General features: G+C 39.6%; 2 protein-coding genes across 10 annotated transcripts; both read left to right on the forward strand.

Annotated features, from left to right (window-relative positions):
- The first annotated feature begins 1,347 nt into the window (after positions 1-1,347).
- pycr3 (pyrroline-5-carboxylate reductase 3) lies at positions 1,348-10,958 on the forward strand. 4 transcript variants are annotated; one of them, XM_026148377.1, is made up of 7 exons: positions 1,348-1,549; positions 5,125-5,218; positions 5,299-5,363; positions 7,667-7,846; positions 8,703-8,915; positions 9,780-9,872; positions 9,976-10,958. In XM_026148377.1, exons 2-7 carry the CDS (start codon positions 5,131-5,133, stop codon positions 10,177-10,179), a joined length of 843 nt encoding a protein of 280 aa, XP_026004162.1. In that variant the 5' UTR covers positions 1,348-1,549; positions 5,125-5,130; the 3' UTR covers positions 10,180-10,958. The 4 variants fall into 4 exon arrangements, with proteins under 4 accessions (XP_026004162.1, XP_026004161.1, XP_026004159.1 ...); XM_026148374.1 differs by lacking the exon at positions 1,348-1,549 and adding an exon at positions 1,615-2,383; XM_026148378.1 differs by lacking the exon at positions 1,348-1,549 and adding an exon at positions 4,499-4,809.
- A 946-nt stretch (positions 10,959-11,904) lies between these two features.
- eef1db (eukaryotic translation elongation factor 1 delta b (guanine nucleotide exchange protein)) lies at positions 11,905-23,695 on the forward strand. Of its 6 annotated transcripts, none has more exons than XM_026148356.1 (12): positions 11,905-12,173; positions 13,888-13,897; positions 14,523-14,580; positions 17,494-18,761; positions 19,225-19,342; positions 20,460-20,531; positions 21,283-21,345; positions 21,687-21,783; positions 22,235-22,347; positions 22,423-22,626; positions 22,715-22,909; positions 23,556-23,695. In XM_026148356.1, the coding sequence occupies exons 4-12, from the start codon at positions 17,494-17,496 to the stop codon at positions 23,592-23,594; spliced, it is 2,169 nt and encodes a 722-aa protein (XP_026004141.1). In that variant the 5' UTR covers positions 11,905-12,173; positions 13,888-13,897; positions 14,523-14,580; the 3' UTR covers positions 23,595-23,695. The 6 variants fall into 6 exon arrangements, with proteins under 6 accessions (XP_026004141.1, XP_026004145.1, XP_026004146.1 ...); XM_026148358.1 differs by having other exon boundaries at positions 12,015-12,173; positions 14,553-14,580; XM_026148360.1 differs by lacking the exon at positions 17,494-18,761 and having other exon boundaries at positions 11,956-12,173.
- Positions 23,696-25,680: the final 1,985 nt, after the last annotated feature.

Raw genomic sequence — 25,680 nt, forward strand, 5'->3', positions numbered from 1 at the left:
GTAGAACATTATGTTTCAACTAATTGAACACCAGCAGGTTGCATCTTAGACTGTCCGGATCTGGGAGGAGATTCCCTCAGGATACCATCACCATGCCCGGACCTTGTCAGGCATGCTTACAAGCACATTGGGCAGGGGGCAGGCAGGGGTCCATACAAATTACTAAGTACCATTATGACTAGCTGCAATTAAAATTTCCGCAAAGTGGACTAGCCTGCTGCATCATTTTTTTACTTTGATTTTCAATATGTCTTTGAATTCAGCCCTCTGTAAGGTGATCATTTTCATATCAGTGTAGATATGCAGCATGATTTTTTTTAACCCTCAGATCTGATGTGTTGCTTTAATTTTCTTTTTTGTTGTTGAGCCGTGTACAAAAAGCAACAGAGCAAATCAGCCAACGCATCGAAACTATTGACCAGTGGAGAGAAGAACTAAAAATGTTTAACCAACTTAAATCCTGTGGATGTTAGGTGGTCGTATCGTAACACCCCTTGATAACGTGCCTAAACCACAGGGCAAAACCTGCTCAGGGACAGCTTTAGCAAAGAGCCCAAGGCAATGACCCGAGCACCAAACTGCCCAGAGCTCATTCCACTCAGGCATTTATGGAAATGTCCGGACTGGTCAGAGCTGTTCTGGTGGTGAGACCGTCAGCTACAAAACATTAGCCAGGTGGTTTCAACATTGTTGATGATCTGTGCATATTTAAACGAATATTGTGACGATGTTTAGCATTTAGCATTCTGTATATGACTATAAAGTGTTTCTGCTGCATTGGATGCATTAGACAATGTGGAAATAACAACTACCATTTATTTCTCTGATTGAATGAAGATCCTACCGAGGCTTGCCCAGGCATGCCCACTGCTGCAGCGCTCTGCTGAATACTTGCAGTAACATCATTTAATTAACAAATAATCACTTTTGCATGACTTAAACGGGACGGAAACGAAGCTAATTAGCTTACTGTAAAAATGTTAAGTTGTTTTCCCCGATTTTAAAATACTGCAGTCATTAAAAAATAACAAAAAATTAGCTATCATATTTTGCGAAATGTATGAACAGTTAAAATAAAAACGCCCTATTAAATGCATAAAATAGAATAATTTGTAAACAAATACCTGTTGTTCAAGGAGGTCCTTGACAAGGTAAAACACTCGCCCCCGTCCCCCTCACACAGCTGATTCAAATGACAGACACTAACTTTCTTCAACCCGTTTAAATCTTCTCGTCACGACGAGGCCACAACCAATGGAATGGCAGACGTTCTTTAAAAAGGTGCGTTTCATTTATTTCACGGTTGAAACGTCCTGGACACGGCGGGAAAAAAAAAACGGTATGCGCGGAATGTTTCGCAGAGGATGCTGAGCGGCGCCGCCCACCTGGAACAGCAGCGACAGTGAAGTAAAAACCAAACGAACCAACAGTGGAGCTAGAGTCAGCTGGTTGGCTCTGTGTATGCTCTGGGTGCATCCACGGTTTAAATTTAACTTCTGTTTGCGGTTGCCAAAACGCCGGATATCAGCAAATCTGAAACACAAATCAGGTGAATAAATGTCCTACCGCCAGCGTTACCCGGTTTTGTTCACGCTATCGTGTTTGTGTCACTCCGTGTTACTTTATAGTTGTCCAGTCAAAAAGAAACACGTGCATTGTGTTTCTAATCTAATCTCTCCTGGATTATTTTCAAGCTATTCCTATTCAGATGCATGAGCGGGGCTTTTTTTTTTCATGTTTAGAGGGTTTAAAACGCAGAATTGTAATCCTTTTATTGATTCGGTTTTGAAGATTCCGTGCTAAATACTGCTTAAAGATTTTAAACTAGCAACATCACAACAGCTCATGCTACAGCAGGCATGCTAGCACCTATTAGCAACCTAGCCGTGTGAACGCTAGTTCGTGTGAGTTTTCATGAGACTGCATTGCTAAAACAATGGACGATTCTGGCATCAAGAAGCAGAACTGGGACGTGAAGGAAACGGAGTTGTTTCTGGAAATTCTCAAGGAGCTGGACATGAAGAAGTGCTTAGACGGAAGGAAAGTGAGGAATAACAAACTGTTCAAAGTGGCACACAGGAGAATGACAGCGGCTGGTTATCACAGATCCGTGGACCAATTAAAGTTTCGCTGGAAACTTCTCAAAAGCGCATACTACAAGTGCAAGCGAGAGCCCGACTCCCCGGCCCCAACTAAAATACAGGGCTGGTGGCGCTATGAAAAGACGATGGTCGCTATTATGGAGTCCAGACACCCTCTGGTGGGACCCGGGGTTAACTCTGACAGAAACGACGAGGTGACAGAAGAGTCAGATGGCGAAGCATCAGTACTACACTGGCCGCAGCCCTGCCCGGACAATACCACCCAGAACCTGGATTTAATTGTAGGGGTGATAACCGTGGAGGCGGTGTCGTATGTAATTTACGATGACGTAGGAGGGCCATTGTAGGTATCAAAATAACTGAAATATGGCGCCTGGGAAGACGGGGATTAATTCCTTGGAAATTCAAAATTTCGGAAAGTAAATGTGTCGAATATTCTAATTTAAAGATATAAACTTATACAACTTTCAAAAGGGAAGACGTTCAAATATTCTGGCAGTATAAAGCCCTAAATTTAGAAGGAGAGAACCGGGATACAGTAATGTGCAAAAGTCTTGAGTCACTTCTCATTCAGTTATTTTGCTAGGAAAATGTGAAATGGGTGTGATGAATTATTGAGAAATCAAAGCATGCATGAAAATACAGAATATAAGGCAAAAACAGTTTGTACAACTCTAACAAGCTTGAAAGTCAATATTTGCTTTGATTGCCTTTTGACTTCTTTGTCTTCAAGAATAGATCTCCAGGCGTCTTGAAGGAAATTTTTGCTGCTTTTTGCCTCAGTTAAGATGATCCCACACTGCTTCAGTAATGTTGAAGTTCTGGGGAGATCAGTCCATGGCTGATCACGCCCCATTGTCTTTTTTTTATTTATTTATTTATTTTTTTTATGTTCCATTGTCCAGTTATGCTTTTACTGCATTGGCCATGTGTCTGGGCTTTTGACCTGTTGAAAAATGATGCCGTTGCCAGTCAGGTTTTTTGATAGTATTGCATGGTGGATCAAAATCTGATGGTATTATGGCAGTTTTGGCAAGATCAAAAACGCCACTGGCTGAAATGCAGCCCTAAACCATGACAGAACCTCCACATGTTTTACCGATAGCTGTAGACACTAACTCTTGTACCTCTTTCCTGACCTCCTCTGGACATCATTTGAACCAAAAATTTCACATTTAGATTCATCAGTTCATAAGACCCGAGCGTCTGATTTTCAACCTAGTTCTTGTTTAATTTGCATACCTCAGCCTCCTGATTTCCCTTCCTTAACAATGGCAAACCGTCTTCCACAGAGGCAATTTCTGATGAAACCGAAGAGCCCAAAGCATCACACATGCAGGGTGGAAGCAAAAGATAAAGTATTGATGGGTGACTCAAGATGTTTGCACATTACTGTAGATTCAAATATTAAAGTGTCAAATTTAAAATGGGAAGAAAAAGATTTACAAAAAATCAAAAACAGATGCACTCCAATATTGAACTTGTATGTTTGTTATGAAAAAATCAGACTACAACTAAATTTGCAAGAAAACACACCCTTTCTCTGGCTCCATAATTAAACTTCAAATGGCCCAAATATGCCATAATAGTCAGTAGATCATGCTACATGATGTCATAGTCTGCTTGTTTTTTAATACATCTGGATTACAGTATACACTGATATTAGGTGTAGCTCACTTTTTTTAAATTTAAATACAGTATACCTGTCTGGCAATCAGTTCTATATTCATTAAGACTGTAATGTCAGAGTGACTCTCTCAGTTACTGAAATAAGGTGTTTCTAATATTCTGTCAGGTAAGTAACGGTCTCGAATCATTTTCCAAACAAAACATAGGAAAAGCTTTCAGTATCAACATAGTCAAATTTACATTTTTACATATTGGACAAAAATACACTGCTTCCTATTAAAGTGTTTCCATTACAAGGGTAATTCAGATTCCTGAATTAGTAGGTATGATGTTGTGTAGAAACATGTACAACACTAATAACAACACTATAATATCGATCAACAAAAACGCAAATTTTTTTTTTTTCTTAAATTTTATTTCTGCATTTAAATTAAACATAACATGCTTATACAAATCAACCGAGAACAATTACTGTCTTTAATATTTGTGAACTTATAAGCATGAAAAGAAAAAAAAGAGAAGAAAAAGAAAAAGAAAAAAGAGGAAAAAAACAACCAAAAAAATAAAATAAATTATAACAATATTAACTAAATAAAGAGTGAAATAGACTAAAAAACGATTTTAATTCTATATTAATCCAGGTGTACCCCAACAAACACTTAAATTATTGTCTCTGCAACATGTGTCCAAACACCACTGTTATTTTTTCCACTGCATCTTTAGTGGGGTTTATTCATATTTTCATGTGCGCTTCTATTGACTGTCTTTGTTTAATTGGGAGACTGGCAGTTGAGTGTGAGTCACGTGTTTCTAGGTTCAGTCAAACCAACAATATTCAGTTGCTCATTGACCACATACAGTGATACAGGCTGCAGTCCAAACACGAGAGAAATCGGATGTGCACACTGACTGGTTTCTGTACTTAAGCCTTTTTTTGTCCTGCAAACCCAGAACTGGGTAAAGGATGCCGTTTCACAATGACCTATGACAGGGAAACCAGGCTGTGGCAGCATTTTACTGGAGGAGGGAGGGGAATCTGATTACTGACCACCTGTCAACTAGGATTTATCATATATGTGTGAGTTTGTTTTGTTTTTTTGCTTTAACCTGATTTCTCATAGTAATCGGGTTTCTCATATGCATGGACACAAAGATCTGAACACAAATTGATTGTCTTTGGAGTGGTGACGTTTTTAGTGTTGATTCTTGTCTGGATTCATTCCCTGAGTTTATTTATTTTTGGTCTGTAAAATGTACACAGTTTAATATCTTCAAACAACAACGTGTGAAACCCTTGTTACAGTGGAAAATGCGTCATCATGGTGATTTTTAATCACTGGCATCATGTTATCTCGATGTTCCTGCTGTAACCTGCTGCCTGCTTTGGTTTCAGATCAAAATGGACCCTGAGATGGACTCTCAGCTTAAGATTGGCTTTATCGGTGCAGGGAACATGGCGTTTGGCATCGCCAAAGGCATCTTATCCGGTGAGTGTAGAGAGAACTGAAGAAGTGAGGAGGACTGGAATGAAGGACACATTAGTATTTAATAAATGTTCTCTTTGTAGGAAATGTCCTTCCTGCAAACGTCAAAGTTAGTGCACCATCCTCAAGGAATCTGGGACGCTTTCAGGTATTGTGGAGGTTTTTTTCCATCTTGTTTATTGTTCTATCATTTAAGTTCTCAGTGTGAATCATTTTGCATTGAAGTAAGCAGTTATGGTGAAGATCAGTTTACAGTTCAGTCTAAAACTAGTGAAGCAGCCAGTTATTTTTAAGCAGCGTAAGTATTTGTAACATTTTTACCTTTTCGTAGACATGGTCCCTATTCTGGGAATCAGGTTTACTAACAACTGAATTTTTTAACTCTGAGATGAGGAAAATTCTGGCTTTTCTGTTCCAGAAAGACGGTTAACTTAAACTTTGAGTCAGTCAATCGGTAAACTCTGTGAACTTAACCTGCTCTGAGTTTCTTTCTCTTCCCTCTTGCTGCACCTAAAACGACTGACTGACATCCACGTTCATTTCTTCATTCATAAAGTCACCATCAGAGGACATACTGGAGTAAATGAAACTGCAAAAGTTTGTTTTAAAAATGCTAAAATCCCAGTTAGATGATGTGGGGTTTTTTGTAATTAACATGAGCACTTTTACGATCATTCATTCGTCTATATTTAGGGATGGAAATGGCGATTACATCATTGATCTATGACCTGGTCAGAATATAAAATCTGTGCTCCCCATCTTTCTAACGCTAATACTTTGTATAATAATGCAGGTGTCAGGCTGTCAGTTAGGTTCCTGTACCGCTAACATTTACTTCCCTTTATTGTAGCAATCTGTTTCAATCAAACGTATATAAAACTGATCAATGATCAATCATTTGTCCTTATTAAAAAAAAAATGTCTGCCACAGCTGGGATGTTGGGGATGATGTGACTGTGAACCTGACATGACTTTAAGGCAAAACTGCAGACAGTCTGTTTTCTAAGCAGTTCATGTTAAAATGTGGTCACAGGTTGAAATTCAGTCATTAAATGATGCCTCCATGTTTTGAAAGGTACAATGTCTGAAATTCAGAATCTGAACTCGATGTATTTTCTACTGAAAATCACCTTAAATGGTCTCATTGGGTCAGCCTGAACCAGATCCACATAAAGGTTTCTTGTCAAAGGTTATTTTAAGGATCATTAAAGCGCGTCCTGACCAGAGTCCATTTATCAGTCTCAGTGTTAATGAAGTCAGAGATCATTTTTTAAGTCAGTTCCTAGATTACGGCCATCGTCTTTCGGCTTGCATCAATAGATCAGTGCATCAAAGTTTAGTTTAGATTTTAAAAAACAAGGAAGCGTTGGATTTCTCAAGCCCGGTGTGAAACCACTGGGTTTTATGAAGGGGTATTACAATTTTTCACAAGCCCCAAATGTTTGTTTTTTTTTTCTTTTCAGTTGTCACTAAAGCTGACATGGGAGGTCTTCTGGCTGTCACAGCTAATCATAAGTGTGGAAAGCTGACAAACAGAAAGTAAAGTCATATCTTAGCAACACTGTGACCAATAGAAATAAAAACCTTATTGCATCTGGCCACTACAGGGCACCGCAATAAACAATACTGCATTTTCTCTTAACCCCTTGTTATTTTTGTCACTTAAGTTAACTTTGTGTGTGTTTTTACACGAACATTTAATGATTTGAATGTTATATGAATTTGCTCTTTGGAGAGGTGGTTTTTGCATTTATATATTCTTATACTGCTTGGAAATGAAATGTATACCACTTTAGATTTGGGGCCTAACCTTTCTGTCTATGACAGCTGTGGTTATTAAGCTTCAGTCTGCTGAATCTTTCCCCAAAAATGAGTCAGCAAACTGTGTTGTTGGGTTTAATCACTCGTCAGACCACTTTAGTGTTTTGTTTTTCTGTTTTCTTTTCTTTTTCCCAAAAGCATATTTTTATGGTGACTGATGAGTGTTTTACACTTTTCTCACCTGAGAATGAAAAATAATTTTCTATAACTTTTTGCAACTTTGTACTGTTCGTTGAGAGAAACAAAGTTGCTGAATAGATAATTGGATTATATCCAATAGATTTATTTTTTTTTAAAGTTGACCCAGTAAATGATTAATTGACCATTTAAAGTTTACTCCTCTCCTCTAAACTCTTAAACAGCACTTTGCATGGCATTAAACACTGGTTTGCTAATATCACTGAAACAACACTGAGTCTGTTATCATGGCAGAGTTTTAGAAAGCAACATGAACTGTAATCATGTCATAAGCAAATAATTGTAATACTGGAGGACATCTTCCAAGTCCTAGAAATGTAAATGCTTCTGCAAAAATTAACAATATAAAGGAATTGTGTGCCATCAGCATGATTTGATCTTGTGTCCGAGCTAGTGCTTCGGCTAAGTAATATTACACCGGCTTGCTTTTAGGAGCTGGGCATTGCTGTAACTCACTCCAACATAGAGGTGGTTTGTGGGTCTGATGTGGTCTTTGTCGCAGTCAAACCTCACCTGGTTCCGCTAGTTCTCAAGGAGGTCACACAACACGTCACTGGCAGACACATGATTGTATCTGTTGCAGCAGGAGTAACACTAGCAACGTTAGAGGAGGTGAGTGCCACATAGTTTCTGGTGTCTTTTAAGGGACAGATTACCACTGAATCAGATTTGTGTTCTTCTTTTGGCTTGTAGTGTGTTTATGTCTGTACTGTCATGGTGTGAACGAGTTTTTGAGATGGCTGCAGAGATGTCTCTCTTCTCTTGTGTATAAGTTGCTCAAAGCTCCCCAATTTGTATATTTTTATTAACTCTGTAGCAGTGTCTCTTTATGGAAATCACGAACCATTATTTCAAATACCACAGATCTCTCTGAGCAGTTTCATGTTCAAGTTTTTCAAGTATTTTTTTGTATACCACCTCCATCTACCAATAGAAGAGTGCAGCTAGCGAACATCAGAGTAGAGTCGCCTGTCTTCATGGGCAGAGGCACAAATAAAGGTTCCAAATAAAGGTATAGTTGTATGGAAAGAAAATAGTTCCTACCTGAAACTAATACTACACACACAAATTATATATACAGTGCTCACATGTATCAGATCATCACCCAGTTACATCTTTATGCCACAGCTGAGCTGCCCTAAATTAGCAGTCTATTTAATTACAACATCATTTGGTTCTCTAATGCTTAATCCACCAGTGTGCACAAACTCATTAATAAAGGGGATATTTTAATGCTAAAATATGATTCTTGTTCTTATGTTTTATGAAAAAGCACATTTTTCTTTATTAATATGCCAAATTATAATTGTTTACTTGCATGTTACATTTTATTAATTGCTGATTTTTTTTTATTTTTTTTTTATTCTTTTTATTTAATTGTACTTATGTTCATGCACAGATTTCATTTTAGGGTGAGCTGTAACTTTCAATGCTGATCTATCTATATTTGTCCTCTTTTAACTTCAAGCTCCTTCCTGAGAACTCTGTTGCCATCCGGCTGATGCCAAATCTACCGTGTTTAGTTCAGGAAGGTGCTCTCCTGTTTGCTCGAGGATCACACGCAAAACAGGAGGACGGCGCACTACTTCGCTCCTTGTTGCATCGCTGTGGTTTGGTGGAGGAGGGACCTGAAGCCTGGATTGACATCCATACTGGGCTGAGCGGGAGCGGAGTAGCCTTTGTGAGTGTCCTAGATTTTATTTCTTTTGGTTGGTTTATTTGTTTTATCTGAAGTCTTTTGCCGCTTTTCCATTAGTACCTACTCGGATCGACTGGTTTTCCATTGCAGCAGAGTACAACCCAATGTGTGTGGTTGTTGTTATAGCAATGTGTCCGAGCATGACATGACGTAATTAGTATGCAACTCGAACACTACAAAAAAGGTGGAAGTTCAGGCAAGAATATACGTGCTGCTCGCTCTGTGGCTTTTCGTCAGACTTGGGGAACATGGCATTGCTTTTGGTAGCCATTTAACCCGTTGCTGGGTTTCAAAAATGGTGGTTTTGATTTTCATGAACGAGATGCTCTCATAACACATCAAATGACACTCCTAACCGGCCAATCACTGGCATGCAGTCTGGTGACGTCTTGGTGCCTGTTAGGATCGCTTGGAACCCTGGTACCAGGTACTGGGACCTAATTTTAAACCGTGGTGAAAATAGGTACTAATGGAAAAGCGGCTTTTGTAACTTCTTGTTCACAATTGTAACATGAATTTCTCAGACCATACACATTGCTTTGAAGATGACGGTTGCTTATATATTCCAGGCTCCAGTTGCCTAGGTGTCCTTCTAATCTATTTACACCCAGGTCATGTGTCAATCAGTGGTATTCTTCACTGTCACTGGTAGTACCTGCCTGGAAGTTGAGCTTCCTGTGAGCACAGTTGAGCTCAGAGGTTTACCTGAGCTCACCATGGTCATGAATGTCATGTCAATTTTGGGCTTTTTATGATTTCTTTTAACTGTTCTTTTTCCAGAGTCTTTAATGACTTACTGACACAGAGTTCATGTTTTATTCTGATCAGTGAGCTTCTTCTCTGCAGGTGTATCTTTTTGCTGAAGCTCTGGCAGAAGGAGCTGTTAAAATGGGCATGCCAAGCGCTCTAGCCCACAGCATTGCCTCTCAGACTGTTCTGGTCAGTTTAACACTTTGCTCACTTCTGTTTTACAACAGTTCACTTCAGAGCTCTGACTCCTGCGTGTCCAAATATAATATTTGAAAGCTGCTATTTGCTGCAGGGTGCTGGGAGGTTGTTACGTGATTCCGGGAAGCATCCAGCTCAACTTCGCTCAGAAGTCTGCACGCCAGGTGGAACAACCATATATGGGCTTCACACACTGGAACAAGGCGGTGTGAGGGCGTCAACCATGAGTGCTGTGGAGTCCGCCACAGAGAGAGCCAGGGAACTCGGCCGAAAGTCAACAGCAGGGAGCAGAAAGTGATGGACAAATTTGCCTTTAAGAACTACTCATTAGACTTTTAACTTGATAAATACCCAACATGGAAACCTGAACTCCTTTATTTTATTTTTTTTCTTCTTCTCTTCTCATCACACTCAAAAAAAAAAACCAAGTTGTCCCTTTTTTAAATCACATTTTCTCATCTTCTTTCAGTCTCTGTAAGCTAAAAGTCAACATTGGCTTAATCTTAAAATTGATTCTGACAGTTTAATATTAGACCATGACTTCTGTTTTTACATGCACTCAAATAACCCTGTCTTATTGGATTTGGATGCAAGTAAGGTACAACCCAAATTTGATTGTACCAGTATTTGTTGATATATATATTCTAATAACGAAATGCTGAATAAATCCAACTTGTCACATTTACTAAAAGTCACGTGAGACTCGAAGGCTGAAGGAGAGGCTAAACGAGTAGAAAAAAAGCTGTTATGCAGACCATATTGTTCATCATCACTACAGAAGCCCCTGTTATGAACATCTTCATTGCTGTACTGCCTTACTGCTCTTGATTGGATTGTAATGTAGAGTCAGTGGATCATTTTAATCTTTTAAATTATTATTATTGTATTTAATATTTGTTTGGATAAAGCATACGTCTAAATTTTAGGATAAGAGTAATCACATTTGTGTGGCTCCAGTACAATGATAGTGTCCCAAGTATAGCTACTGTATGGTTGTGTATAACATGGTGTATGGAAAAAAAAATGGTTCTAATTTAAAAATAAGTATCAATTTTCATAAAGTGTCATGTTATCAGGTTCTGTTCCTTATTTTTCTGTTAGTTTTGGAGTCTTGAAACCAGCTATTAGCTGACAGCTCAGACTTAATTTCTGACCTTCAATACAAAAGATAACAAGCCACTGCAACAATGAGTCAGTAAGCCTAGAAAGAAACATTAATAGGCAGCCATATGGATAAATCATTTAAGATAAATTCGATAAATTCTTGTTTTAATTTGTTTTGGGAAATTATACACTGAATATTGTTAGATCTGAAGTCAGTGGTCAGCCAAGAATCTGACTGACAATGTATTACCCTTTGACTGTGGCCTGATCCACAAAGCATGTGCTGTGGGTGTAGAAGAGGGTGGACAATTTGCTGCGTCTTAGGCCACATGGAGCCCCTTCTCCATTAGCAAGGTCTCAACTTGGACCTGAGGCCCACCTCTTCCTGCTCCAGGAGAGGTGGGCCTCAGTTGGGAATTCCTCTGAAAAAGCTTGAGTTTGCATTTAGGGAGGAAAGGTCTGGTCTCTTTATAGACTGCAGCCCAGACCTGTGTACACATTAAAAAAATGAATGAATGGGTGTGTGTGGATTGATGGACAAAGTCATGAGTTCACTGATAACAAAAGGCACCACAAAACTAATTGTAATCTTGAAAAATAAATTTCCAGACAAGTCCATTTAGTACCTTTTCTGGCCCTGAATAACATTACATAGTTCATCTGCCAGTGCGTCATATGAGTCAAAATTCAAGACTGTTCACTTGAACTGGCTGAACAATAGAAATAAAAAGTTCAGAGGATTTGAAATCTAGATCAAAGAGAATGAAACATTGTTTTTTTTTGTCACTGATTTGTCTATAACAGCAGATGTAAATAATTTAGAGACTTACAATAATAACTGAGTGAAGGTATCATAAACAGTAAAGCCTGTCATACTAAGACAGCGGTTGGAAATTATGAGGTGTAGCTTTAAACTGAGTTGTGACCTAATTTGGTGAGATGCAAATACTCCAGTGTCACATTTATTCCAATTTTAATATATCAAAACGACATGACATTCAACACAGAGCATGAGGCAACATTAATGATTCATACCTTCCCTCCCCCACCCGCTAAGATCACACAATCACCGCTGTTCCTTGCTTCCTCTCCGCTTCTTCCTCCTTCCCGCTGTCATTCACGACCGGAGAAACACGTTTTATCCGCTGGCCCGGCCTCACACCGACAAGACAAAAAAACCCCACAATAGTAAGTAAGCTCAACGCCGACCGACAGCCAGGTTTCAGTGTGGTTGTTAGTGGTGGGAATCTTTAAAATACATTTTGGGTAAACTGATGGATATTCAGTGGTTAACAGAGCAGGCGCTTGGCTGGGATTAGCCGTGGCTAGCAAGCTGCTAGCTGAATGAGCAGCGTGCTAGTGCTAACACTGTCGGAGCGGCAGTCACTCTTGCCGGATACCGGCTTCAGTGGCTGCTTGTGCTGGTTAGGTTTTTACGGCATTGTCAGTATTAAAAAGAAGCTCTTTAGGGCCACGTTTTAAAACAAGTAGACTTATTCCGGTGCAAATGAAATGGCTACTGCAGAATTCTAGCTAGGACCGAATTAAAGAAGATGAAAGGTTAGCAGGGCGCGCACCTTTGGAAGTTGACAGCGCTCCTGATGCTCTGTCTTTTGTTGTTTAGCATTTGGCATGACAGGGTTTTCTACATGACGTTACACAAGTATCTTTAAGTGGAAGTGCTGCCTTGAATCCTGGAACATGGTCACTGATGAGCTTCTATACAGATCAGGGCAGGAGAGGTGAATTCTTGTTGTTCTAAATCACGTATATATTCTTTGTCAGCCACCCTCTTTAAATGTTATCAAGGAGGGACTGATGAATTAAATTATTTGTGAATGAAATTGCACCAACTATATACATGCAAGGATACTCTACATCAAAGGAGAACAAAGCATATTCTATATAATGCCACAGGGTGTCTGGGGTGATTTCATTTTTCTCCAAATTCTAAAGTCACAGGGATATCAACTGAATGTTGTGAGCCAGCCAAAACCGACAATCAAACTGTCTTAAGTATACGTCAGCCTATATCTAAATATATCTATATCTAAATCAACCATTGCATAGAATTCTTCTTTTTTCTTTTCCAAAAACTGCTTGAAGCCATGACATGTTCCAAAATTGCCATGTAGTTTATTTTGAGCTGATCCAGCACCCAGTGCACCACCCTGCTGCCAGAAATACTCACCAGAGCTGCAGCTCGAAATAGCTCCCAAGAAATTAAGTATTAACTTTTGTTAATAAAACTAAGCTAAATTAAAAACGGCAGTTTCCTACTGTATGAAATATTTTTGGGGTGCCTTCAGAAGAGTATGTTTAGTTTTGTGTGTGTGTATATATATATATACACACACACACACACACACACACACACACACACACACACACACACACACACACCAACAGTGCTATCCTCTTAACTTCAGTGACAGGCAACCATACTGGCTGCTAGTGGAGCTCCTCAATACAGGATACACTCTCCCTGAAAATGCACAGAAATTGAAACGGATAAATGAACCTCCCCTCCTACCGCAGCTGAGCCTAGTCAGCAGTTCTTTAAGAAGATGGATAAAATCTGTTTTCCACATCGTATCTAATTTGTTTGATCTGTTAATTAGATTGAGTATTGAAAGGTGTGATGTGCTTTAACAGCAAATGTCTACTTTTGATGATGTAGAGGAAAATAAACTGCTCCCAACTGAAGGGGGGTTGGGTCCAAGTTTTGTTTCATGTTCTAGGATTAAATTGGATTTCAGTGAAAGCATTTTTCCCATTCAGCATCATCCAAGGCTAAAAGTGGAGCCATTTAAAGACTGCGGAAAGGTTGACTTTCATGTTGAATATCTGATCTAGATAAATTTTTTAATGTATAGCTTGTCTTCTCCCATCTTGCCTTCAGAATTTCACATGTGAGTATTCCTTGTAACGCTGTCACATACCTTGCATTGAGCACAGACAGTACAAAAGATGGATGTAGCTTCCTGGTTTGAAAAAGTTAAGCCGATGTGGAAGTGCCTTAAACCGGTTTTTAGTCTGAAAGCCTAAAGATGGCTATAACTATGCCTTCAATGAGTGTTCCTGTCCTTTAGTCTATGAGGAAAAAAGCCTTTCTGTTTTGACCTCTGTAAACACTTTGCTAGTTCTTTGTCTTAGTTACTCCTTTAAGATCATACTCAATAAAATCTTAAACCTACCACATGTCAAATAGGAGGCTTATCAGTGGTATTTTCTGCTTGTTCATTGGCTAACGGCTTGTCAATCACAAGTCGGGAGCCAATGACCAAGCAGTTTCACATTCAGACATACCCTTTCAAGTCACATCCAGTTTCTTGCAACCAAAATGGAAATGGTAGAAACGTTTGGCTTCAAAACAGGAGTGCAGAAAACAATGGGTCACATCATGGTAGTTATGTCCGTCTTTTGTACTGTTTCCACCCTCCTTAAATGTTGTATCCCTTGTATTGTCTGATTCATTTTGCAAGGTGGTGATTGATAAATTTCTTTTCAATGGCTTGCGGTTAACTGGATGAAAAGAACGTGTTGAGCATTTGACTTTGATACTAGGTTGAGCTCAACACCTTTACTGAAGAAGGTGAGTTAACAGATTGACTAAGATCTCCTCATAAACATCAAGCAGGAAATGACTTCCCAAACCAGTACCCAAAGTTGTTATAGCTTTGTATTAGTTTGGATCATTTTAACTAAGCTCTGTATGAACAATAGGGAATGCATTTGCTGTATTGTAGTATATTACTAAAACTTAAAGATGCATGATTTAGTGCATGTCTGAATTGTAATACCTACTGTATTATTATTTTAATTTTATTTATTTATTTTGCATGCGCATGCATTGCATTGGTCCACTAATGTTTTTCTTTTACTCAATGACCCCTTTTCTTCCTGTGATTGCTATCATGTCATTGTGTATGTTCAGTGTTGCAAAGCTGTTTAAGGTTTGTAAAGTACATAATGGAAGCTGTAAACAAAGGAGTGCATTATAAGGTCAGTTTAATGTGTATCCTTTGCATAAATATTTAGTCATAAATGGTGCTAATAATATAAAAGCTATGGCATATGCTGGATATCTTACTAGCTCTGATAATACAGTGTCCTCCGTGAAAGACATGATTGATAAATCAGATTCTAGAAAACTCATAAAAAATTAGATTCGATTGATCTGGGTTAGGACTAGAGATGGATCGATCCGATATTACGTATCGGTCCGATACTGACGTAAATTACTGGATCGGATATCGGAGAGAAATAAAAAAATGTAATCCGATCCATTAAATATCAAAAAAGCACCTCACGAAACTTGCGACACGGCGTAACTCGGCTCATAACCGTAGCACGTCGGAGCAGTGTGCTCACGTGATAGAGCGGCTGTGTGTATTTGGAGCCTCGCTACCAAACCAGCATTTCATCTCCGAGGAAGTGATCCCAGAGAGAAGTAAAACAACTGTGTAACTTCATCTCTGAATGTTTGTAAAGCATTCCCACGTTAAGCTTAACAACCGATATATGGTGCGACTGCCTCTTCTCTCTCCCTCCCTCTCCTGCTGCTACTTCAATCATGAAACTGCTTAATGATCAGCTGATCAGCTTTTCTGTCGCGAGTCCATCTCTCTCGTTTGTTTTTGGCCCACTTCTCACCAGAAAGAGGAAACCAGCGCCTGAATAACAGCAGCACGTTTAAGCTTGATAAACTGTTGTTAGAATTTATTTAATATTACTTTGTACACCAGGATCTTTTTCTAAGTAGCTGAGTGCTGCTAACTGTGCAGGGGCGGATCTAGCAAAGTTTAGCCAGGGGGGCGGATAGGGCATGAACAGGGAAAAGGGGGCACAAAGACACTTTTCTTTCTTATTCTCATTTAAAATGTCTAGATTTTAATAAATAATTATCTGAATCTTACACCCAAAGTTTTAATCTTATATAAAATATATAGAAGTCCATTACTGTATATAGTAACTATTAAGTCTAATATGCCCTAGTAAGCTATAGTACTTTTTCCTTTGGGAAGGCTGTGCAGTCTGCAATTCTGTTGAAGAAAGATGTTGAATCTATGTAATTGTTCTTGAAAAATAATTTATTTCTGTGCATTTTTTTTCACACTGCATGAAATTAAAGTTGATTACGTCGATTAAGCATCATGAGGTGGAGGGTGGGGGGTGGTTCCCTTTTTTTTTTTTTTTTTTTTTGCTGGGAGTTTGCAACCCTATTAGTTAGGTTGCTTAATATTTCTGCTAAGTATTCTTTAAAATACTAGAATAGGGAGGATGGTGTAGGTTTAAGTTTATTAGATTGATCAGTGTTGCTGAACTATGAAATCTTTTGGGTGCAGTGTATTTTTTACATACAGGTATAACAGAATAGCTTTAGTGTTGTTGTTTATTTAAACTTCAGTATGAATTTATGCAAAATGCAGCAAGATATTAAAAAAACAGTTTTATCTATTAAAAAACACACTATATCGGAATCATATCGGTATCGGCAGATATCCAAATTTATGATATCGTATCGGACATAAAAAAGTGGTATCGTGCCATCTCTAGTTAGAACTGGGCGATATGTTAAAATTATTGTTTCTCAACATCAGTCAGACAGGCATGCATTGCCTGTGTATTAATGGGGTAAGGCACCTCTGTATGAACAGTATCTCATATCTACTAATTCTGTGAATTAATAGTTTATAATCATAACCACATGGAAAGGATTGGGGGTTTTTTTTTACATAGAAATTCTCACAATTATTTAAAGTCTTTGTGGATTAACTTGCTTTATTGGGGCCAAGCTTAATTTAGACTTCTGGATTGAGCATATGTAGAGGCTACGATGTATCTTGTCAGAAGTGAAGCTTATCCATTGTGATTGACAAGCCAGTAAGCATTCTGTTTCACAGTCTGAAAATATGGTGAAAAACTTAGCTCGAGACTCCATAACAGGACTTCACTAAACCAACAGGTGATGACATAGCAACCAAGAGCATCATTTATTGAGGTTTGGCCACTATGAGCACTAACGTCTGAGTCACACAAACCTACAGACCAGTCAGTCCTGGCAACCGCCAGATGCTAAGGAAAAATGTGTATTCCATAGCAAGTTGGCTAAAACCGTCTCGTAATTGCTTTGATCATTAGCATTTTGAAATGATGGACTTGTCTCCAAATACTGTCCTGCTCCTTTCTCTGCTGTGGCGAAAGTGTGAAAAGTGCAGTGCTGAATTCTCAAGGTGACAGACTTTGTCCAGTCACCTAACTTCAGTCTACACCATCTGCTTGCATGCTGCATGTTTTTCTCTGCTACCGATTTGTAGAATTTGTTTTGTAGTGTATTGCCATAAATGTGCATCTCTGTAACAAAGCAAAAGTTCAATAATTCATCAGCAGCACTGTGTAAAATAGATCGACCCCTTTGTGTCTTTAAACCTCCGTGCCTCTCTCTCACTAACCCAAAAGCCTGTGCCTGTTATTCTCTTTCCTTTGTCTCCGCAACGGCGCAAAGATGTCTAAGAAGAACACCCAGAGCTCTGTAGATGATCAGTCAGAGCATGGTCAGCCTCCCAGCCACTATCAGGTGGATCAGTCCACAAAGACCATGCTGGGTTGTAGAAAGAAGGCCGAGCCAGGCCAGAGAAATGGAGAGACCGCGTCGTCGTCTCCGGAGAGCGGCAGCATAAACGGAGAAGGAAAGCGTAGTGGCAAAAGCCGTCGCCGCAGAAAACGTTTGTCTAATCCTGAGAGCCGCCCAGAAGAAAAAGTCGACAAGCACAAGAGCGAGGAGAAAAACAAACAAAGCAGTCAGCCGTCTGATCACCTCTCTGGGTTGATTGGTCTGCAGTCTGAGTGCGCGAATGTGTGGTTTGAACGGAGCGTCTACGAGAGAGCAGAGAGCCTCTACCAGTGCTGGCTGGCAAGCTCTTCTAATGGGACCACCCAGTCGAACCGATCACCTCCATCCTCTGGGAAACAATTGAACTCTTCATCCACTGCAGCTCCACCTTCTGCTGGCCCATCATGCAACCATGGTGACCAAGTGGCCTGCCACCATGTTGTACAAACAGTGTGGGTAAACAAGACGACATTTGACCAAGCAGAACGCCGCTTTGTTGAGGGGTCGATGCAGCCATCAGTTCCAAACTCTCTGGACCTTCAAGCTCCATCCAGTCGCTCCACTGCATCCAGAACACCTGATGAAGGATATCAGTCTCTAGCCCCAACTCCTGCAACCCCTGTCATCCAAGCAGCCATCACACCAACCGTACGGCAATCAGTTAACGGACTGCCCCGCATCCCAGTGGAGCTGCTCAGAGACGTGTGGCTGGACAAACCACTTTATGACCGTGCTGAGGCAGCCTTTTACCAAAACCTGTATGGTAACAATTCCACCAAACGGTCCAGCTGCACTGCTACTTCCAGATGTAGTGACCACCCTCAAAGCCTTGTAGAAGAGGAAGAGGAGGAGGAAAACGAAGAAACTGTAGCAGAGGAAACACGTGTGGTCCCACAGGGGAAAGCTGAGGTCTTCCATGCTCTGCACCCGATACAAGAGGAAGAGGAGCCGGCTGAGCTCCCGGAGAAGGAAGAAGTAGCAGCTGCAGGAGTTCGCTATTTCCTCCATCCGAACAGTGAGCGGGTGTGGCTGGACAAGTGGCGGTATGATGCTGCTGAGAGCCATTTCCATGGTTGCAGTGGGAATAAAGCTGTGAAGAAGGAGCGCAGGCCAGAAGCAGAAGCCTCATCAGTTGCCTCGGCCGCCCCACTGAGGGACAAGTATGATCAAACCGGGAGAAGGGAACTGCTCCAGATGTTTCAGTTCATCTTTTGTTTTTTGGGTTTTTTGACCATCATATCACCTCCATTCTTTTCCCACATGAATTTGATTTTTCTTTCCTTTAAGCCATTCTTTGTCATTCATCTGTGTTCAATCTTTTCCTTATGCTTTGTGTTTTGACTATCTGACCCATTGTTGTGTTTTACCATCCTCTTTTTTTTGTTATGCATTTGTATAGTTGGATTGGGGTGGCTGTTGGTGGAGAATAGCTGTTTAAAACTAAATTAAAATTAGTCTCTTACAGAATAAAAAGTCAGATTTTGTATTGGTGAAATCTCTGTATGCTGAGTGATTTTTAGTATAAGAATTAGTAATAATTTAGGCTTCATTTCCTTTTTCCCTGACCTTCTGTGTCCTGTTCATACATCCCTGTCTTTTCCTTCCCTGCTTTCTACTTTGTAGAAAAATGAGTGCAGTGGATTTTTTGGCCAAGGAAAAGATCTGGTTTGACAAACCACGCTATGACGAAGCAGAGAGGCGCTTCTACGAGCACATGAATGGCTCACCACAACCTACAAAGGTAACCACGCTGCCTTACAAGTTAAATCTTGTGCTTTAAGCTTTTAATCATCACATCTAATCTGAAACCATTGTACCATATTAATGTGGATTATTTACATCTTAAGTGTCTTTGCGTAGAGATTAGATTCTAACAGTGCATAGATTTTGTTTGTTCTGTTCTGTATTTGATCAAAACTGTATTATTCCACAGGCTGAATTTGAAGTTATATTTTATTGTAATTAAAAATAAATAAAGTAATACGTTAGAATATACCTTCTGTCTAAGGACGAATTTCAGCGTATCTTATTTGAGATTGTAATGTAAGTATATTTACATACAAATACTTAAAGGTAGATACAGGACATTTTTACTGGAAACAGAAAATAATTGTACTCTAAGTAACTTTAAGTACTACACAATTTCCTGGTAGTTTAGGGGGAAAACAAACAATTTTTCGCCATCTTATATCATTAGTATTTTGTACTTTTCAGGGCATTTTGGTATTATGAAGTGGATTAATCTTGCCTTTTTACATTATTATTTTTGTACATCATTATTGAATATTCATTATGTTGATTATTTATTTATTATTGAATTATTTTATTTATTTATTTATTTTTTACTTGCGCTGTACTTAAAATTATTTAGTATAATTATCTTTGTTTCCTGTAAAAACCTGACTTGTTAGCTCCTTATTCTAGTGTACCAACCTTAAATATTTGTATGTAAATATAATTACATTGTAATTTAAATAAATTACGGCCTTGGTCGCAGGCCACATTAAAATGTAAACATCTAAGTAGATCGCCAATGTAACATCTTCTGCTGGTTTTGGATTCTGAAGCCTTAATTTTGGGATTTTGGACACAACCATGTGTTTTGAGCCAGAATAATTAGTTGACTAATTAAAATGATACAAAAGGCACCTGCAGCACAAATCTGCTAGAGGTCTGGTTTGACCAGAGCTGTATAGATGCAGTTTTTTGTTTTTGTTTTTTTTCCTTTTTGTTTGTTTGTTTTTGGGGGGTGTAAATCAATCTAATATTTTGGAATGAAATGTTCTAATTGTGGAGTCTGTCCTTGCGTCATAAAGTCAGAGATGAATTGACACTGACAGCTGTTCGTTTTCTTGAAGGATGCTGGCGCCAACACCATTCTTCAGGACATTGCCCGGGCCCGGGAGAACATCCAAAAGTCTCTAGCAGGGGTAAGTATCATCGAACACGCTGTATTTCCATTTGATGGATAACATTGATGTGGTATTAAAAGTGCTTAAATTATCCAAGTACATGTATGCATACTAATATAATTTCACCAATCCCGACCATTTAGATCAGAGCATCCAGCCTTTTAGTTTTGGGGGTAGTGTCTTTCTCTTTTAAGTAAATGGAGATGACAAATTGAAATTGTCTTGGAAATAATTTCAAGTTATTCCAAAATGTAAGCTGTCTAATCTTAGCTTACATATTCACATAATGCCCAGTTCAGACTACTATCAGGCACTGTGATCATCATCTTTTTAAAAAGAAATAATAGTGCAGTCTGACATCGGCATAGCTCAAAAACTAGTTTTAATTTAGAAATAACATAGCTATAGTGCTATCATTTTATGGTGACAGTCTAATACACATAGGACCAGTTGCCCTCCTTTTCTCTGACTTTTCCTAGCTTTCATTTCCTTGACGGAGATGGATTAAACTAACTGATAAGGGAGATTTTGTTTGAGTTGAAGCTCTCTGTTGATCTGAAAGCTCTAAAGTGTAAATGTGGTTTAGTGTAAAAATGTGGTTGTAGTCTTTTATCTCTTCTGTGACCTCCGAGCTCTGTTTATTTCCTGTGGTTGCTCCAGTTGCTTTCTGTTCTGTGCTCCTCATTGCTCTCCTTTTGGCATGAACTTCAATAAATCCTGCTCCTTCCCTTCTCCTCATTTCCTTTCTTCCCTGAAATCTGGCCCCAAGCTGAAGACTACACTGTGTAACAGAGGGTCTGCTCAGCCTCCCATAAGCCAACATTCTCAGCTTGTAAGTGCCACCAAAGCTTGTGTGTCACTGGAAGCACCTCTGTCAGTGGACTTTGTTGAAAACCACACTTTACTGATCTGAATACCTCAGCTTACAGATGCCTTTTCTGTGCAGTTTCCAATTCAGACACAGTCACCTGCATATTTCTACTGGGGTCTGTAAACTGCTGCATACTTGTGCTGTCACTTTCTGGCTCTAGAGCCTGGCTGTTGAGACTGCAACCTGCTGTTTTCTCACACATGGGTGTTCTGTTTGATGAAACGACTAATATTCCACATCCTCCATCAGATGTTCTCATTAAACTGTATTGATCCCTCTCCGTTTCTGTCTTTGCGGTTCAGAGCACAGGCAGCAGCATCAGCAGCAGCTCGGCTGATCACGGAGAACTCGTTTCCCGCATCAAGAGCCTGGAGCTGGAGAACCAGAGCTTACACAAAGGTGGGTTTGTTTTCAGCTTTGATCAGGTGTTAATGCATTTTCCTTCTTTACTTACAGCAGAGCTATTTTGGTGCCCTCAGCTGAAGTTAAGTATTATTAGAACTGCAGCTAATAATGATCAAATGACTTTGACAGGATTTTTTTTTAAAAATACATGAAAATGGTGTCATCACACTTTTTTTTCCCTAATCAACAAGCTCTCTAACTGCAAATGCAGGCACCAGTCTAGCAGACCTACAGAGCTGGAGACCTTTTGTAAAACAGAGACAAGTGAATGAACAGGATTAACTACTGATTTACATTTGATTGGTTGTAAAGTTAAAGGATTATTCAGTGCTGTTGTCTTAACTCTCACAGTGTTTGATCTGCTAGAATATGCATCACTTCTTTATTCATATTCACATGTTCCTCATTCATGCTAAACGCACTCTTGTATCTCATGTCTCTTTAGTGGTGGAGAACTTGAGGGCAGCACTTTCCAAACTGGAATGTCGGGTTGCAGTTTTGGAGAAGTCTCCTGCAGCCGTCAGCCCAGCTTCTGCTCCTCCAGTCCCTTATACAAACGTGAGTTTTTAAACATTCAACCAGCTTTCACCTTTTAGAATCCAGAGATGTTTCTACTCTTTTAATTTTCTTCAGGGCACCGCTGTCCAGCAGAAGACCAGCACCCCAGCTAAAGAGGAGGAGGAGGAGGATGACGACGATGATATTGATCTGTTTGGTAGTGATGAAGATGAAGAGGCAGACAAACTCAAAGAACAGAGATTGAAAGAGTATGCAGAGAAAAAGGCCAAGAAGCCTGCCATCATCGCCAAGTCCTCCATCTTATTGGATGTCAAACCTGTAAGTCTGCTCTGTCTGAGCCCGGTCATAGGTCAATTATTTAAAAAAGAAAAAAAAGCTCACTGTCTGTTTTTTCTGCTTCTTTTAGTGGGATGATGAAACAGACATGGCGAAGCTTGAGGAGTGTGTGCGCTCAGTACAGGCCGACGGTCTGTTATGGGGGACGTCCAAACTGGTTCCTGTTGGATACGGCATCAAAAAGCTCCAGATTGCGTGTGTGGTGGAGGACGACAAAGTGGGAACAGACATGTTAGAGGAGGAAATCACCAAGTTTGAGGATTATGTAAGTCTTGTTCAATACAATAACAGACTAACTGGGCATCCAGAATTTAATAATCACAATAGCAATCACCCCACTAAAACCCCAAAATCAAATGATGCTCTAGTGACAGTAGGAAGGGAGAACACTCAAACTGTTGGAAAGACCTAAAGAACCAGGCTCATGGAGGGACAGCCATCTGCTGCTGAAATCCAAATCGCATTAACTTGCAATAGTAAAACGGCTAATAGACAAAGCCACCGTTTCCCCTCTACTCCTCCTTACTCTTTTAATGCTAATTTTAATTACATATATGCATTTTTTTATCATTAAAATGTAGGTAAACATACTCAAACATAGAAATTAAAATAGATTAAAAGCATCAGAGAAGCTGGAGTGAACAGATTAGGTTCAGTGAGGATGGCTCACCTAGGAAAATAAGAGCAGTGTGTCAGAATCATCACATTATCTGCCACAGTCAGCACACTGCTGCCACCTTGAGGCAGAAAGGGACAAAGTGAAGCTGAAAGACTCCATAACACGAGCAGTTGTACAAGAACAGTTTGAGTCATTTTTTTTTCTTCAGGGTGACATCAGGAACAGTATCTCATGCAGTTACTCGCTGTCGTGAATAATCCTGGTACACTTGCATTTTTTTGCTTTATTTTAGGTCCAGAGTGTCGACGTAGCAGCATTCAACAAGATCTGACCCCGTCCTCTTCATGTCTTCATGTCATGCCTTGATTCTCTGCTGATTGTGTCAACGGTTAAAAATAATAATAATAAAATAACCTCTTGCACTGAACCTAATTTCTCTGTTTCTCGTATTTTGATGGAGGTCTCAGAGCAGATGGATTTAAAACTTGCTGCATGGCTGAATGTGGTATTCAGCCATTCCAAGAGGAATGTGAAAAAAGATGTCTGAGGTGAGGGGTGTACCACAAAGCAAGCTTATTGGACAGCACTTTTCTTTTTTATCTTTTTAGGTAGGTGTCTGTGTTTTTTAACCTGGCTGGAAGATCCTAGTGATGCATAGTAAAATAATAAAGCAGGTTATGTTGAGGCTTCAAGTTCCACATTTCCACAGACTCTTCACAAAAAATGCATGTTTTATTGGTTTCAAGTTGCAGCTGCAGATACACAATTACAGATAAAAAATGAAAAATTAGAAACTGTTACCTCTCTGTGGGCTGTTGATTAATATTCACTTGCAATTTCACTTAAACAACAAACAAAAAAACAATTTGATTGGAGGATTGTAGGACCACTCCCACAGTCTATCGCCATTTGTCTTCATTTTGTGCACAAGAGAGTCAAATCATGCATTAAAAGCCACACAGACACTAAAGCAGAAAGCCTGGTTTCATCAAACAGCTAATATAAAGAAGACTGGCTGTGTTACAATACAAAAGGTGATAGTAGAGCTACACAGCAGGATAGAGAGGCTTGTTGAAGTTTTCCTCCACCCTGTGCAGGACATGGACCTCTGTGTTACAAACTACAAGCAGTGTGAGTAAGAGAAGCTGGAGGTGTAGTAGTGCTCATTCAGTGTCAGACAGGTGCAAGTCGCACTCCAGGAGATCATTCCTCCTGTTTAACCAGTTTACTCACACAGCAAAAAAAAAAGCATCTAATTCTGCCATGTTTCCCACTTTTGACAGAAATGTGTTTCCATGGCTAAACTGCTACTCCCAAGCCGCCACCAAGCACAAGTGTCAGATGTAGTGGTGTAAAGTACGCTGCCACTGGTCTCTGGAGCAGTGAAGATGTGTTCTCTGGGGTGAGGAATCAGGCTTCTGTCTGGCAAACCAATGGGCGAGTTTGTCCTGGCAACACCCAAAACCAATGGTAGTTGTCTGACTGCATTGCGCAAAGTGTAAAGTTTCAAAGGTGGCGTGGGATTGTTGTTCAGGAGTTCGGGCTTGGCCCCTTAGTTCCAGTGAAAGGAACTCTTATTTTTCAGCACACCAAGACATTCTGGACAATGTTTAGGGATGGTCCCTTCCTGTTTCAACATGACTGCACACCAGTGCACAAAGCAGGTCCATAAAGACATGGACGAGTGTGTTTGGTGTAGAAGAACTTGACTGGCCTGCACAGAGTCCTGACCCTGATAGAACACCTTTGGGATGGATTAGCGCGGACACTGAGCCAGGACTTCTCATCCAACGTCAGATTAACAAGAAAGCTGGGATAGTTTATTTTATATTTAATTTTTTGTTCACTCAAATAGAAGATCTGTCTCTCTCTTCCACTTCTGATCACATACATACGAAGGATTCAAATGTATGTACACACAGTAATGTAAACTGTAAGAGCAGCTCTTATTTGGTGATGTTTACAGCGACGTTTTCATTTAATCGCAGGATTTTCACCCCCGTGTCTTGCTTTAACCAAAGGTACCTCTTATGATGATTCACTTTCGCTAAGTTAGATCTTTTTATATATTTTTCAGATTTCAAACCTTTTAAAACCCAGAGAGGAAAGTTAGGGTGAAGTCAGCTTGTCCCCCTGAGTGATGTGACTCCCAGAGCTTATTAGAGAAACGGTAGAGAAATGATAAATAATAATGAAGCATTATCATCACTGTGATGGATTTCTGAATTTCAAGGAGTCAAACACACAAGAGTTTCAAAGTTTGAAATTCCACGTGTGCTCATATTTTAGATAAAGTTGTGGAAGTTTTCAGAGGCTTGATGTTCTGTTCAGTTCATAGTAACATTTATTTGACTTACTAGTGAAATATGCTTATTACTGGTTTAATACAATTTTATTATTCATTATTTATTTAATGA

The sequence above is a fragment of the Astatotilapia calliptera genome, chromosome 17, assembly GCF_900246225.1.
Source record: "Astatotilapia calliptera chromosome 17, fAstCal1.2, whole genome shotgun sequence".
In the NCBI taxonomy this organism is placed as follows: Eukaryota; Metazoa; Chordata; class Actinopteri; order Cichliformes; family Cichlidae; genus Astatotilapia; species Astatotilapia calliptera.

Coding starts and splice junctions, on each gene's coding strand:
- eef1db (XM_026148358.1), top strand. Junction 21,346..21,686: donor TAAGCCAACATTCTCAGCTT/GTAAGTGCCACC, acceptor TTTGCGGTTCAG/AGCACAGGCAGCAGCATCAG. Junction 22,910..23,555: donor TCACCAAGTTTGAGGATTAT/GTAAGTCTTGTT, acceptor GCTTTATTTTAG/GTCCAGAGTGTCGACGTAGC.
- pycr3 (XM_026148374.1), top strand. CDS start 1,937: ATGGACGATTCTGGCATCAAGAAGCAGAACTGGGACGTGAAGGAAACG. Junction 2,384..5,124: donor CCCAGAACCTGGATTTAATT/GTAGGGGTGATA, acceptor CTTTGGTTTCAG/ATCAAAATGGACCCTGAGAT. Junction 9,873..9,975: donor TTGCCTCTCAGACTGTTCTG/GTCAGTTTAACA, acceptor TATTTGCTGCAG/GGTGCTGGGAGGTTGTTACG.